Raw genomic sequence first — 17,417 nt, forward strand, 5'->3', positions numbered from 1 at the left:
CTAAATATTAAAGTTTTATATTTGTATACATATATTGAATAATGCAGCTTGACTTCGGTGATGTTATACAGTTTCCACAAAATAGTCTGACCAAAAAAGAGTTAAATTTATTTTGCTAAGATTCACTGAAAATTGTAAGCTCTGTCTCTCTGTCAGTGGGAACTGTGTTAGAAGAAATGAAATTGAACACAGGGGGTAAGTAACAAGCTTTACCCGTATAAAATCATGGCAGAAATCTTGGATTTTTCCTTTTGGTGACCTCTTTTTTGAAGAAACAAGAAATACGTAATAAATATTTTTCTTAAATAAATCACAGCTTTGAAAAGTGGTTGATATAGCTTGAGGTCCTATTGGAGAAATAACGAATCTGTGTCCCACTGTTTCCTCCAGAAACTGAACAAGGCATATATATATATGCATATATATATAGTGCATGTAGGAGATAGGCTATGAAATAGACATTTTTTAAAATGTCTACTGTATCTTAATAGAGTCGCAAATACAAACATAATCAGACTTGCCTTATGTTTTATATTCAATAAGATTAGTTTCAAAATATTTGTAACCATATGTCTCTATAGAATTAGAGTTAATAAAGAATGGTAGCAGAGGGACTACAATCATTAAGATGTGTGTCATTTGAGTATCTGGATTTTTTTAATGAATAAATTTAAAACCATGACAATTTAGAATTATCCTGAATATTGTATATTATTGCCTGCTCCCTTCACAAAATATATAGGGGAGGTATAGGAAATTTAAGAATATTTGGCACTTGGGATCCCCCTCCTGCTCTGTAGCAAATATGTATAATAAATTTTAAGCTTTGATATCCTGACCACTACTCTATTCCTTCAAATGTACACAAAAATTTTTAATTGAGTTTTTATTGTAGATTCATACTCAGTTGTGTGAAATAATGGAGAGATTTCATCAACCTTTGACCCAAATAACGTCTTGCAAAGATACCATGACTAGGAAACTGATATTGATATAGTTGACCAATCTTATTTGGTTTCCTCAATTTTACATGTACTCATCTGTGTGTGTGTGTTTGTGTGTGTGTTTGTGTGTGCGCCCATGTGTGTGTATTTAGTTCTATTAAATTTTATTTCATGTGTAGCTTCATGTATTCATCACTATAGCCAAAATACAATACAGTTTCCATACCACAAGGATTGCTTTGTGCTATCCTTTAATAATCACATCCATGTCCCTCCCCATCCCTTCTACCACTTAGTGTCCTTAACCCTTGGTAAACTCTAATCTCTTTTCTATCTTTATAATTGTATTATTTCAAGACACTATATAAATGTATTTTATCTATAATTATAGGGTTTTCGAGTGTATTACTTTGTATATTTTCTTAGTAGTTGCTCTGGGATTGAAATACACATATGTGATTTATACACAATCTACAAGTAATGGTTTACCATTGTGAGTAAACTATGGAAACCTTACTTCTTTTAGGTCCCTTTGTCCTGCCCACTTTTTACTTGTCTTGAGTATTCCTTCTATGTTTCCTCAACATTAAATCAATTGATGTAATTTTTGTTTCAAACATCATATAATGGAGACGATTCAGGAGAAGGCTGGTTTATATTGTATTTACCCATGTTTGTGTTCTTTCCATTGTTCTTTCTTCCTTCCTGATGCTCCAACATACGTTTGTTTTTCCCCTAAAGAAATCAACTTTTCAAGACAGATCTGCTAGAGAAACATGTTCTTAGTTTTCCTTCTTCTAAGAATATATGTATTCCCTTTTGATTCCTGAAGTTTCGTTTCCCTGGTTACGAAATCATTGTTGGTAATTCTTTTCTTTCAGCACTTAAATAATGTCCCACTTCCTCTGGCCTCCATAATTTCAAATGAGAAATCTATTGTCATTTAAATTGATGTTCTCTTATAGAGTATATGTCTTTCTCTCTGGCTGCTTTAAAGACTTTTTTTTGGTCTTCCAGTTTAATTTTGATGAATCTTGATATAAACTTCTTTGGGTTTATCACATTTGAGATTAGATTGATTCTGTACATTACAATTATATCTTTTGGCAGATTTGCAGTTTGGGACCATTATTTCTTCAATCTCTTTCAACCCTAATATCTTTCACTTATTTGAAACTTGTATAGTGCCTATATTGAATATTTGGTTATTGTCCCACAGTTCTCTGAGGCTCTCTGCTTTTTTTTTTCCAATCTATTCTCTTTTTCTTGTTCACATTGAGTTAATTATTATAGTGCCCTATCTATAAGTTTACTAATACCATCATGTCATCTCTACTGTACTGTTAAGCCAATTTAGTGAGTATTTTTCATTATTATATGTTTTGTCCTCTATATTTTTCATCTGATCTTTTTATCATTGCTTTGCTGAGATTTTCTATTTTTTGTTTCAAGATAACTACTAATTGATTGCTGATATATTTTTATGATGGCTTCTTTAAATTATTTGTCAGATAATTACATTTGTTTTAACTCAGTGTTGGTGGTCTCTATTGATTATTTTTCCACCTCAAGTTATGATTTTCCTGGTATTTGGTGTCACCAGTGATGTTTTTATTATATCCTGGACATTACAGCTAGTATATTAGGAGACTCTGGATTCTATTTTAATCTTTATTCTAGGAGGCAGTCACCCTGTTTAGGTTTAACATACAGGTCCTGGCTTATATTTTCAAAGTCATGGTTGAACCAACAATTGACTTTTCAGAGCCAAAGTGTGCTATTTGGTCAGCTTGAAGTATATAGTTGTACTAGGTGTCAACCTGGTCCCCACTGTAACCGTTTAAAGAGGCAGACGATCTTCCACAGGTCAGGCTGCTTGATGGCTCTAGTGGGGGTATGTGGTTCTCTAGCTCATAAGAAGATCACTTTAAGGGCTGGGTACTTGTCAGAGATGGATCATTTCTCTGCCATCACTGCCCGGTTGATCACTATCCGTGGTCACTGAAGGGGAGTCTCTAGCCCAGTGGGGAAAGAGATTGCTTTCCATGGCCATTTGTAGTTAGTGACATTCCCACTTGATTCCCCTTGAAGATAGCCCAGTCGTTTCCAAAGATGCTGGCAGGGCTTGCATTTGATATGTGATAAAAAAAAAAAAAAAATAGTCTACCTAGGCTACATTCTGTTGCTAGGTTGTCAGTGGAAGAAACTAAGCCTCAGCTGGTTTTTGTTATTGGTTGGGAAAAGGCTGTGTTGTTCTTCAGGTCCCAGTGTCCTTAACCTGTGCTCTTTCCTCTTTCTATCTTTCAGAGTCCTCCTTTAGTGGCCTCTTGCTTACTTCTGAACTTTATAGCGGTACTTAGTAGGAAATATAATAATATTCAAACTTTTTAATATTTTTCCCAAAATGAAATTCTGTGACAGAAAAGGTGATGTGAACCAAAGAATATGCTAAAAGTATTTAACAGATGGTACAGTAGAGGTACCAACCAATCAAGGCAACTTTAAATATTCAACACCTTAAAGGTGCTTTTCAGCTGAAAGTTAGCTCCGGTTTAAAGGAAGTTCAACATGTTTCTCTACTGTAGAGAAAATGCTTTCAATATGCTAATGTGAGTTGTTAGTCTCTTAGAAGGAATGCAGCTATCACAGTTTTCCCAAATTTATCGGTGCATATAAGTGAAACCTGTTTATGGTTTTTCTAGATACTAGAATTCCATGAAAGCCTGTGGAGGAAAGCCATTGTTATCACCACCAACATCTACCTCATCTGAAGTATTGTACTAGATGCAATCATTTAATTAAAAAGTTATTTCTGAGAACATTATGGAACACCTAATTCTACTTTGATTTTTTTTAAAAATCTGATAAAATATTTCCATATATTTAAACCTTCCTATAAACTGTATCAGGAAATAAGACTTAGATGAGATTTATGGCCAAAGACAATATTTATTGTGTTGTGCTAAAAACACAATACTCTAACAGTACTGAATTTTTTTTCTAATGTTATTTGCATTTTCAATGTTTTCACTTTCTAGCTTTAAGGGACAACAGGATTGAGCTGGTTCGAGCTTCCTGGCATGAGTTGAGTATCAGCGTCAGTGATGTGTCTCTCTCCGATGAAGGGCAGTACACCTGTTCTTTATTTACAATGCCTGTCAAAACTTCCAAGGCCTATCTCACTGTTTTGGGTAAGTACAAGGAACTGACACTATGTGATCACAAGCTACAGCAACATGATTCAATAACAAATGTATATTCTGAGGATCATATTAATAGATATAGTTTAGTCCCTTTTCTGCTACATTTTAACAAGAGGTATTTAAAAAGTCACTTAATCACTGTTCCAATTTAGAAATAAAGTGTAACAGTTTGTATGACTTCCCGAGAGCACCCATTTTGTTTCTTAATGAGCAATAGATACCAGGTTTCTTGATTATCAACTAAATTCCTTTGTGTTAAATCATCTAGATATTGTATATCTGGCAATCCTTTATAAAATAATGGAATAATGATCATAGTGAATTCAGTGTGTCTATAGAGCGGTCTTCCATTTTATTGTATAAGTCATCTGAGAAGGGCCTTCTCTAATCTTTATAGCTTTCAAATATGAATTTGTTTATATTAGCATTTAAATGACTGACTTTTTGCATCTTATCTTTTATTTTTTCTAGATTCTTAAGTGAAGAACACAATGTCAGTCAACATGTAACTTGTAGCTTCTCTCTGGTTTTATTTTCTAAATACTGGGCCTTTTCCCCAAAGGTTAAAGTGACACAAAAAAGCATTACATTCATAGAGATTCAGAGGAAATAAAGTTGCAGCTAAGAGCTCTCTGTGATTCCGCAGACGTCATGGCCCAATCAGCCGAAATTGCTGCAGTTCATTGAAACACACCTGCGTACTGAACAAGTTAGAGGCGTTTAAAGATTGATTTTTTTTTTTTTTTTGCCCCTAGCTTGCCTTCCTTTTTTATAGATAAAGGCATAACATTGCATATAAAAGAACTAATGCATGTTGTTCTCCTAGGGAGGAATATTAAAGTTAATCCAGCTAGTGAATTGGTTTTGTACCTGCAACATGAAATATGTTACTTTGCAAGTCCCACTGGGACTATTTTTAAAAATCTTCATCAGTTTGCCACCAGAGACAAAATATATCCACTAAAATGGAGTATTTCAAGATAACAACTGCCTAAGGTTAATGTATTCTTCTGTCGAGAGCCACCTTGAGACTCCAGCAATAGACAATGGGTTGATTCAGTTTATTAATGATGGTATGGCAAATATTAAAAGAAAGCATATGAATGTGAATAGGAAAAAAAAATCCAACTAATCACAACATGTTAACCAGCCATTTATCATTGGTGTTCCTGTTATTGTTTTAATTTATATTTCTCTTATTGGTGCTTTCCAACATTCTTACATTTTATTCTTTTCAAATTGAATTACACAGTACAATAAAGATATTTCAGTCTGTGTTTATTATTGAATGATTTTAAAAGAAATTTTAATAAACCTTTATCACAACAAAAGAATATTATGCAAGAAATATGAAATGTTCAATTATTTAAATAATCCATGTACTATCTCTGCATATTAGTTATCTACTTAGTCACTGGATGACTTGGACCAGAGAAGGCAGTGGTGATTAGCATCAAAAATAATATGCATCATGCCTCATAAAACCACCACTGCATTTCTAATACAAATGACATCAAAACCCTCTGTTTAAAAATCAGAAAAGTATTGTTGCAGTTATTGATAAATCTCTTATTCTAAAATGCATTTTTGAACAATGTGCATAGATGATAATAATATCTTTTTAAGCTATGAGAATTATGAAATCAGGAATGCAAAGTGCTCTTTTAGTTAAATCACGATTTGCTAAAGAATAAGGAAATGTGCTTTGTGGATTTTTTCTCCCATTGCAAACAATTTACCTTCTTAAATCCTTATACTGATCAGTCTTAAGATATACTGAATGGCTGCTTTTGAGATTTACACAGTATTTTTTGCAAGTAAAACTTTAAAAGCTACTTTGAACTAAATGCATTTTAAGTGCTTTCTGGATAACACACACATACACACAGACACACGCACGCACACACACGGTAGTCCCCCCCCCCTCCCCCCACCATCCCAGATTTCATCTTCCACAGCTTAAGTTACCCATGATTGACCCTGGTCTGGAAGCAGATGATCCTCCTTCTGACTTTTCCTTGGGCCAATAGTAGCCTAACGTTACATCACAATGCTTACGACATTTACCTCACTTCCTCTTTTCACATAGGCATTTTATCTTCTCACAGCCTCACAAGAAGGGTGAGTACAGTAGGAGACTGCATTCACATAATTTCTCTTATGGCATATTATTATAATCCAATTCATTATTAGTTATTGTTGTTAGTCTTTTACTATGCCTAGTTTATAAATTAAATTTTGTTGTAGGTATGTATGGATAGGAGAAAAACAGTTTATACCGTGTTCAGTACAGTTTCGGGTCCACTGAGGGTCTTGCAACACATCTCCCTCAGATGGTAGGGGGAACTACATATATATATATATGTATATATAGGTTGTGTGTGTGTGTAGATATATACACAATTTTTATCTCTCTAATATTAGAAAAATATTTTAAGCAGCTTATTTTATTATATAACACTTTATTGTTTTCTCTTGAAGTTATTGTCCATTAACAACCCATTTTAGCTTTGTGAAATAGTTATAAGAATGAATCAGCCCTGGAGATTGATGTTTACTCTATTTGCTTACATTACAGGTGTTCCTGAGAAGCCTCAAATTAGTGGATTTTCATCACCGGTTATGGAGGGAGACTTGATGCAGCTGACTTGTAAAACATCTGGTAGTAAACCTGCAGCTGATATAAGATGGTTCAAAAATGACAAAGAGATTAAAGGTAACAGGAAAAGTTCCCCAAGTCACAATTACTGTGTTGAAACTAGTATGAAGTGTTAGATGCAGGACATTTGACATTTTGTTTTTCAAATCATAGTCATTCTCTGATTAAGCATAATTTACACCAGGTTTACCCATTTCTTAAATTAGGTAATTCTGGAAGGTATATCATTATAATCTCTGTGTGCCCCATTTTCCTTATATGTATAAGAAGTCTAACAATAATATATACCTCATGGAAAAGTTGGAGAAATTAAGGAGTTATGCATAAAAAACATAAAGATTCATGCTTGGCAATAGTGAGCACTAAGTACATGTTAGATACTATTATTTCCAAACTCCTCTATAGTATTTAGATTACAGACAGAAATTCCATGAATTATGTTTTCAATTCATTGATTTCTGGAATTACAAAGTTCTGAGGACAGAATTAGCTAAACATCAATAACTGATTACTGGCAGTTCCCACAGGGGGCAAAAAAATGTACTCATCTCAGTAAAAATGCACAGTAATTTAAATATTATTAAGTATAGCTCTGCTTTTCATACAACTAAATTTAGACATACAAACACACACACACAACCTTTAGATAGGAAATAAGTTTATAAAGGAGATGTCTAGTGAGGTAAGTAATGATGTTTATTTGTTTGTTGTTTGCCTTCCCCCACCCCCCCACACACACAATATAGGTATCTTGGACCTGATGTCACGTGCACATTAAAATCCAAGAATTGTTTATGATGATTGTTAAAAATGTTTCCTATGGGCATGCTGGCCCAGAAGATATGATAATACAGTATAATATTTTATTATATAGAGAGAATTATTATACATTATAAGATATTAGAATTATTATATATTATAAGATATTATATAATATACGATCACTTCTATTACTAAGAAATTAAAGGTTTATGATCTATTTAATTATCCCCTTTTACATTTTAATTACTCTCTGTATATTTCTCTCCAAACAAGGACTTATCTTTAATTTATCCCTAATCACTGCTTTTGTTTCAGAACTTCTATTAAATACGTTTTCTCAAAAAAATTTTACAGAAATACAAGTCCACAAGAAACAAGTTAAGCATGTTGCTATACTAAGATAAACTTTCAGGTTAGTATAAAACCTGATCATATATTCTGCCAAGGCTCAGTAACTCTTATTCTAATTCTACCTTTAGTATATGTTTGTTATGTCTGGACTTGGTTAGATCTTTGATAAATGAACCATCTACACTGCTTTCAGAGTTACCATAATATGAAAGTAACTCATCCAGTCAGTGTTCTGTTTAAGCACTTCTGATCAAAAAGCATAATCTGTAGAACAAATTTTAAATCTGACTTCCTTGTCCTAAAAGAAAGATCCAGTCAGTTCTTCTTGAGGACTCTCCTTCAATTGCTTTATTCCCTACATGAATTCTGACATAGTTTATTAGTTCCTCTCAATTTCTTAGCATTTTGTTTGATTCAAGTGTTTGTCTCATATTATCAGGGAGGTCAGAGACTAACATACTACTACTTCATTAATATTGATTGACTATTTTTAACATTGTAGCCTGAAGGGAATTCTACATTGTACTCAAATTTTAGAAAATACTTTATTTTTTGACAAATTTGGCTTGTATTCTGAATGCCAAACAGATTTCATTATATCCTCGGTAAGGAGGAGACTTTTGTTTATATGGAAAAACATGAAAAGATAAAAGTTTGACCTTATAAACATCAGACTTGAAAATCATCTAGGTCAAAAAGAAAAGAAAGTCACCTAAGTCAAGACTAGAAAAAAAATCAAGACAAAAACCATTTACAGAATCAGTATATGCTTCTGTGCTTAATTCAGAAGTAGTAAGGCCTCTTTTAACTCTGTGTTCTCCAATGCATGGCCATCATAGAGCACTCCTTATCGCTAAACTTGCATTCATCTCTATAGCTTTTTATTTTTTATAATTCTTCTTTTCAATGTTGATATAGTTTGTCTTCACAATTATATGGTGGACTTCCTGAATGCATTAAACTATTTTTATACGTATATATGCAAATATGCTGTGTGCAGTACTCTATACTGAATGCGTTCATTACTCTTGCTGTCCTTAGAAATGTTCAGTGAATGTTCACTCTAAAATCCCTCAGCAAACACTCCTCACTGAAAGGAACTTTCCATCCTTAACTTGTACTCCTGGCTTTTCAGAGATCCAAATCTGACTTCCTATTACCATTTAACAATTTTTACTGTAATATCACTTGACATTTTTTAAAAAGACAATCCCCTAGTGTAAAGCAATAGAAAAATATAAGCTAATCAAATTAAATTAAATTAAATTAAATTGAATAAGAAATTGTTAAAATGCTTCCTGATAACTCAGATTTCTGTAATGCATGAGTGAAGATCCAAATGAAGAAAATAAGGACTTTGACCTGGAGATATTTAAGATATCTTTGGGGATGATAAACAAGTTATGGAGAATATTTCCCTCTACAGAGGAATGTGTAGCTGATGTAAATCCTAGATATTATAGTCAACAGAAAAGATTATTCTCCTTATGTTTAACTCAGCATTTGCAAGTTCAGTGTACTGACAGTGTGTTCAGTTTCAGACTCTATAATGGATATGACTTCTGAGTTCAGGATGAGTCATTTTTTCTGTTTGTTTTCCTTTTCTTCCACCTAACATATGAATATAATTTCCAAGTTTCCGGTTAAAAGTTGTTTGAAGGTCATAGCTGATTATGTTTTCTTGGCTAAGATATTTGTATATTGATTATGGAGCACTGTTTCTCATACTTTGGCTGGTATACTCACCTACAGGGCCTGTTCAATCTCAGATGATACGGTCCTGACGCCAGATTTTATGATGAAGTAGGTGTCTGTTGGAACATGAGAACACACATTGTTAGCCCTGTGTTACATGTGTGAATGATGCTGATGCTCCTGTTTGGGCACACGGTTGGTGTAGACAACATACACTTGAGAACCATCAGTAACTTATATAAAAGTCTTGCCTCTGTCTCTGAACTTCAGTTTTCTCACATTATAATGTGATTATAATGTTTGCCTAAATGGGCTATTGCAAGGATTTTGAGCCAATATGCATAAATTGTTTTCACAATAATATGAGGAATAACTGAAAGCATTTTAGATGTTCTCCTTATTACTACTATTATTACTACTATCTTCAGCCAACTGTGATTAATGAGTTGTAGCATCCCTGAATTAGTCCTAGAGATATAAACAGATAAAACAAAATAATTCCTTTAAGGTATCCACATTTGGATGCTGGACATATAAATATAAGATTTAACAGGTATAGTAATAGATACATAAACTGGTTCTCGATTTTGTGCCAAAAAAGAAGCAGAGATCAACCCCACTTTGTGGGAGAGGTAAACACTTAACAATTCATTGATGAATACAGGCACTCAGTAAACAGCTGTTAAATAGAATAAATTTGGGGCTCCTGGATGGTTCAGTCCATTAAGAGTCCGACTTCGGCTTAGGTCATGATCTCACGGTTCGTGGTGTTCGAACCCCGGGTTGGGCTCTGTGCTGAGAACTCAGAGCCGGGAGCCTGTTTGGGATTCTGTGTCTCCCTCTCTCTCTGCCCCTCCCCCACTTTTGCTGTGTTTCTCTCTGTTTCAGTAATAATAAACATTTTTTTTAAAAAAAGAATAAATTCATCATAGAGGTTGTGGGTATAATTAGGTGGGAGAGAATTCCAAGGAAAGAAACAATGTATTTATTTGGAAAGAAAGCATGTTTGAAGTAACCATGAAACTATCTGTGTGATACAGATATGAGAGGTAAACAGGAAGGCCAGTCTTGGAAAATCTTGTATTTCTTATTAAGGAGTTTGGAATTTATTCTGTAGGCAGTGATTGAGACTTTTTTTTTTTTTTGCATAAGCTTTAAAGCGTAGAATGAAACATAATTTTCATCTAACCTTCTCCTATCATGAATCTAACTCAGAAATCCCTTTGGTGCCTTTGGATAGCTCTGTACTCAAAACCACAGGTGGTTTCATTGCAGTTTTTAATCTGTGTAGCAAGGAAATCTGAATATTTGCCATTTAGTGTGGGGAAAAAGATGAGCATTGCCTTTTTAAATGTACTAGCTCCTTGAGAACTCATATATTATAAACTTTATAAATTTTTATAAAGTTTAATAAGTTTTTATTCCATGTATAAGCTTATTAGTTTGCAGCTTGAGCCATAACTATCATAGGATCTTAAGATTTGCTTTTCCAGCTAACTAGCTTTTGCATTAGGGTGTGAGGCAAAATTCCATGACAACGGTCAATGACCCACATCCTTGTATAATCTCTTCCCCTTGAGTATTGGAGGCACTGGTAAATATAGTATATATGGTATCACTTCTGTGATCATGTTACCTTATATGGTAAACGAGATTTTTGCAGCTATAATTGTGTGTCCCTTTTGAGATCATCAAAAGGAGATTGTCAAGGGTAAGACCAGTGTCTTTTAGAAAGTGTCAGAGTCAGTGTCAGAGAAACATTCTCCTCCTGGCCTGGAACAAAGTAAACCACTTTTGTGTGAACTGTCTATGGGGGTCATGTGGCAAAGGACTGTAGGTGACCTCTAGTTGCAGAAAGCAGTTTCTCAGTGACAGCTAGTGAAAAATGGGAACCTCAGGCATACAGCCTCAAGGAAATAAACTTACCAACAACCATGAGATTGAAGAAAACCCGAAAACTCAGAGGGAAATCACAGCCTCAGCCAACACCTTGAATTCAGCTGGTGACATTGAAAAGAGGGCCAGGCTAAGCCTTCTCTGGACTCCTAACCCATAGACATTGTGAGATAATGAATGTGTGTTGCTTAATCCATTAAGTTTATGGTAATTTGTTCTGCAGCAACAACAGAAAACAGATCTAGAGAAGCAGAATAATTTCTCTGGCAAAGACTGGGCTTAAGTATTCTAAGACCTAGCACCTGAGTTTGGGGAGAAATCTGAGGGCTGGAAGAGTATTTAAGAGATATTTCAAGCATGAGTTAATAAGGCACTAACCTAATGGATAAAATGGAATTTTTAAGAAAATGGTGGGGGGAATAAATTTGAAAGAGAAGCCAAATCGCAGATGAACGACTCTGACAGATGAAGTGACAACAGAAGTCAAGACAATATAATTTGGGTGTTTGAGTGACTTGAGTAATGAGCATAGGGAAATAAGAAAGGCATTATGTGGGGTGCTGGGTGGCTCAGTCAGTTCAGCATCTGACTTCAGCACAGGTCATGATCTCATGGTTTGTGAGTCCAAACCCTGAATTGGGCTCCACGCTGACAGTACAGAGCGTGCTTGGGACTCTGTCTCTCTCCTTCTCTCTCTCTGCCCTTCCTGTACTCTCTCTCAAAATAAATAAACTTAAAAAAAAAAAGGCATTAGGAAAAATTTGTTCATACATATGTGATAATATGTTATTTAAAATATTGATGTTGAAATAATTATATGGAAAATAAAAGTGAAGCTTAGTAGGCTTTTGGAGTTGGGGTGACTTACGTCTAGGAAAGGGATTTTGACCATAAAAAGGTTCATCATTTCACAATGAGGGACATTTTTAGTTCTAGCCTTTTTAAGTAATCATCACTCTTCATATGTGCTGTACTCCCCCCCATGCCCCACCCCTTAGAATTATGCTATGAAGGACATGCATATCCAGCAAAGCCTGACTTTGTGGTGAGCCATTGAAGCTTGTCAGTATCTAATAGTATTGCTTGTAAATAACAAGTTTTATTTACTTATATACATTGTGTGTTTCAAATGTTTGACCATCAAGCTTAAGATGGCTTTAGCTGTGTTTCTCCATGTAAATAGGTTTTTTGACATTCAATATAATCTCAGTCAAAAATAATGCAAAAGCTCGTTGCAAATATGGTATAATTTTACTGTAAGAATCCTTAGTAAATAACTTTTTAGCATTTGGAAGCATAAGAGTGAATTTCTGAACTCTGTTTCTCAAAAAGCAGCCTTTATTTGGATTAGAATCAGCTGAGGTGCTAGTTTAAAAAAATGCTGATTCCTTTAAAAAATGATGATTCCTCTTCTTAATGCACACTTTTAAAATTAGAATTCCTCGATGTCAGATCTAGAAATCCTAATATTTATTAAGTACCTCTGGTGATCCTTAGCTCACTATTTTTTGAGAATGCATAGGATTAGAGACTACTAAACCAAATATTAATACCTGATTCAAGGGAAAAAAAGAAGGGGATTCCAATCTATTAAATTTAGAAAGAAATTCTTAATATACATTCTAAGTCTGTTCTTACAAGAAGATTCTCTAAAACGAAGTCAAAATATACTTTAGCATGTAAACATTTCTGAGAATTAGTACAAAAATTTCTTTAGTCAACATCTTGGCAGTATTCTTTGACCACATGTTTGCTTTTGTTTCATGGGTTTTTTTGTTTTGTTTTGTTTTGCATTGATTTCTATGAAGTCTACTTTGAAAAATGGTAGATTATATATTTAATTTAAATATTCTGCTTGGTGGTGCAAAATTAGATTCAGCCTAATGCTTCATTTTATAAAACTTTAATTTAAATGAGAACAATATTAACATGTAACACAGGGATTGTGAGTTCTCTGAAGCTAAGCATAAAAGAAAATAAAAAGGAAAGATTTGTGTCCCCTGAGGTTAAAGTTCCTGTATCATGTATGATAAGGATTAACTGAAAGTATTAATATTTAAACTTGTTCACCATAAATGAATGTTTTTTTCTTATTCTTGTGTTTATACTTACCGGTTTGGAAATGTCTTGGCCACCTAAATATGGATCATGCTGGACATGTATTAAATGTTGAAAGAAAATAGCATTAATAATACCTGTATGCGGGGTGTGTGTGTGTGTGTGTGTGTGTGTGTGAAGAGAACATGCAAAATTTGGAGATTTCTAAATGCTATTAAGATATTTCCTTAAGATGCTGCAGGCTACACTATGAAATACATAAGGGATGCAGCATGAGTGGCTCATTTGGTTGGGCTTCTGACTTCAGCTCAAGTCATGATCTCAGGGTTGGTGGGCTCAAGCTCCATGTCACAGCTGCTCTGTGCTGGTAGCGTGGAACTTTCTTGGGATTCTCTGTCTCCCTCTCTCTCTGCCACTACCCCACCTGTGCTCTCTCCTCCCCTCTCTCAAAAATAAATACACATTAACAAAAATTTATTTTAAAAAAAGATATCTAGGGGCGCCTGGGTGGCTTAGTCGGTTGAGCGTCCGACTTTCGCTTAGGTCATGATCTCGCGGTTCGTGGGTTCAAGCCCCTCGTCGGACCCTGTGCTGACTGCCAGCTCAGAGCCTGGAGCTTATTTCGGAGTCTGTGTCTCCCTCTCTCTCTGACCCTCCCCTGCTCACGCTGTCTCTCTCTCTGTCTCCTAGAAATAAATAAAAATATTTTTTTAAAAAAAGACATCTTATGGAAAGAGATAGAACAATTATTTCATATAAGTATGGATGGTTGATAAAAAAAATCATAAAAAACATTGAGAAACTTTCCTTTTTAATATTTTTATTTTTTAAAAACAGCTTTATTGAGATATAATAGAAAACAATATACAGATATTTGAAGTGGACATTTTAGTATATTTTCACACACGTACAGAGTAATGCAACCTTACCACAGTCAAGTTAATGAACATACTCGTCATCTACAAAAGTTTGTTCATACTTCCTAATAATCTTTTCCTCCCCATTCCCCATCTCATGCTCAAATCAGAACCACTATTCTGATTTATGTCATTATAGATTAGTTTACATTTTCTAGAATTTTAAGCAGACTCATTTAATAGTCTTTTCCCTCTGATTTTTCTTAGCATAAATTATTTGAGATACATCCATGTTGTTGCATATATATATATATATACATATATATATATATATATCTGATAAGTATTCTGTTGTTTGAATCTATACCATAATTTATTTATTTACCTAGTGATAGACCTTTGGGCTGTTTATAGTTTGGGGCTATTGTATTAAAGCAGACATGAGCGCTTGCGTATAAGTCTTTCTGTGTACATATGCTTTCATTTCTCTTGGGTGAATGACTAGGAGCAGAATGACTAATTCATATGGCAGACATATGTTCAATTTTTCAAGACATTTCCAAACTGTTTTCCAAAGGGGCTGTACTACTTTATGAAGTCCAACTTTTCCATTTTATCATTATTTATTTTTACTTTTATGAATCATGCTTTGGTGTTATGTGCATGATAGGTTTTCGTACCCAAGATCACAAAGAATTACTTTCATACATTTCATATGTGTAGGTTTTGAATGTATTTTGAGTTATTTTGTATTTTCAATGCCCTTACCTTTTATTTCTCTGAACTGTATTATTTCTAGGTCCGTTTAGATAAATTGATTGATCTCATTATAGATAACATTTTTCAGCTTCTTTGAAGGTAGTCTTTGATTGGATTCCAGACATTGTGAATTTTACTTTTTGGTGCTGAATCTTCTCATACTTGCGTAAGTCTTATTAAGCTTCCTTCTGGTTAAGTTACTTAGAGTTTAATCCTTCCAGAGTTTTTAAAAATTTTCTTAGGCAAGAGCAGAGAGGTGTTTATTCTAGGAATTATTGCTTTACTGTTACTAAGGTAAAATCCTTCTGAGTGCCCAATGTACCAGTTACAAGGTTTTCAGTCAGGTTGGTTAAAACAGGCACTGTTCCCAGCCCTGTGTGAGCTCATGCACTATTTCACCTGATCCATTTAGATGGTTTTTATCCAAGTCTCAGTTTCCTTCCACAGATACACCGATCAGTACTTACTTTGCTGAATACTGGATAAGAGACCTCTGGAGTTCTCTCTTTGTGCAACTCTCTCTCTCTCTCTCTCTCTCTTTTGTTTTGTTTTTTCTTACTTTTCCCTGAAAACTTTATTTATTTATTTATTTATTTATTTTAAATGTTTTTTTTATTTATTTCTAGGAGAGAGAGAGAGAGAGACAGCGTGAGCAGGGGAGGGTCAGAGAGAGAGGGAGTGACAGACTGAAACAGGCTCCAGGCTCTGAGCTGGCAGTCAGCACAGAGCACGACGCAGGGCTCGAACCCACGAGCCGCGAGATCATGACCTAAGCGAAAGTCGGACGCTTAACCGACTAAGCCACCCAGGCGCCCCTCCCTGAAAACTTTAAACAATACTTTTGTTTAATGGCAGTGCCTTTTAATTATGTCTGTTTGCTTCTTTTAAGATAATACAATGAATTTAAGAGGATATACATGAGTAAGGGTGAAATGTGCCCCTACTCACTTTGACATAATATTTTACTTCTTTTGAAATGACACTCACTCTTGATGATCAGGGTGCTGGGGGAGTGACTATAGACTGGTTTTCATGACTCACTTCTCTGGCTTGAAATGTCTGAACTAGGATGAGAGCCCTGAAGATCTTTGTATTCTTGGCCTGTGAGTCTGGGCTGGTTAGGGTAACAGGTCCCAGTCTGTCAGCCACACTCAGATGGAATTGGGCCTCTGCATCTAAGAGCAGGAACAAGAGGAAAACGGGAGTGAGGCCACCTGACTCGACAGGGAAATATTGAAGTCCTTGACAGGGCACTGGTGAGGAAGAGGAGTCCCGTCTTCTTGGAGACATTCACTAGGAGGCAAGCTTCCCTTGTGCTGAGTTAGAGGTGGATTCCCACTAATATTTAATAGATTTCCTTGCATAATTGTTTTTAATTAGCACAATTTTTATATTTTAGCACAATTAGCACATAAATCTGTGTGCTTTTAAATAATGTTCACCAATCCTGATTCTTTGGGTGGAGAGGGAGTCTGCAAAGTCCCTTATGCTGGCTATTCTGGAAGTCACCCTCTAATTTCTCTTTTATACTCATGTCTTTTGACAATGTCAACCCACACATTATTCAAATATATGATCTTTCAAGTAGCTTCCTTTATTTATTCTTACAAATTGTTTTATCTCTCATTTCTTGTTATTTTTTTCAGAAGAAAACTGTATTTCACTTCATCACCAGTTTGCATTTAAAATTTATTTTTTGCCTCTACATGAAACTATTTCATGATTTCCCTTTTCCTGATAATTATTAGTAATTTTTAATTGTGTTCTTTTCTTTATGAGTTTTATATGAAATGATCATGTATGAATTTTAAGAAAAGATTCAACAATTTGATGTATTTTTAATTTCAGTTATTTTTATTTTTTTGTAGAGATAGAGCACAAGTCAGGGGTAGGGGGTGAGGCAGAGGGAAAGAGAGAATCTTAATCCATGCTTCACGCAAAGCCCAACATGGGTCCGGAGCTCATGACCCTGGGATCATGAGCTGAGCAGAAATCAAAAGTCAGACTCTCAACTGACTGAGCCAACCCAGCACCCCTAAATCAGTTATTTTTAATTAGTCTTTTTAAAAATGATATCGCCAGTCTTCTCTCTCCCTTTTTAACTAGAGTGAAATACATCTGAACTCCCGCCTTTGGAAGTTCTGATACAGGGAACTCTGATCTAGTTAGGCTGCACTAAGGATTGCTATGCTCAAGGAAAATAGTGAAGGGAAGAACCAAAGGGCAAGTACAG

General features: G+C 34.7%; 1 protein-coding gene across 1 annotated transcript in view; it reads left to right on the plus strand.

Annotated features, from left to right (window-relative positions):
* The window catches only part of CADM2 (cell adhesion molecule 2), a 334,154-nt gene that overhangs the window by 156,888 nt on the left and 159,849 nt on the right, over positions 1-17,417 (plus strand). Inside the window, exons 3-4 of the mRNA XM_039219198.1 lie at positions 3,983-4,135; positions 6,726-6,863. Coding sequence (XP_039075129.1) covers positions 3,983-4,135; positions 6,726-6,863 — 291 coding nt within the window. The remainder of the gene's footprint in view (positions 1-3,982; positions 4,136-6,725; positions 6,864-17,417) is intronic.

Source organism: Hyaena hyaena, unplaced genomic scaffold (assembly GCF_003009895.1).
Source record: "Hyaena hyaena isolate Hyena2069 unplaced genomic scaffold, ASM300989v1 scaffold_803, whole genome shotgun sequence".
NCBI classification, from domain to species: Eukaryota; Metazoa; Chordata; class Mammalia; order Carnivora; family Hyaenidae; genus Hyaena; species Hyaena hyaena.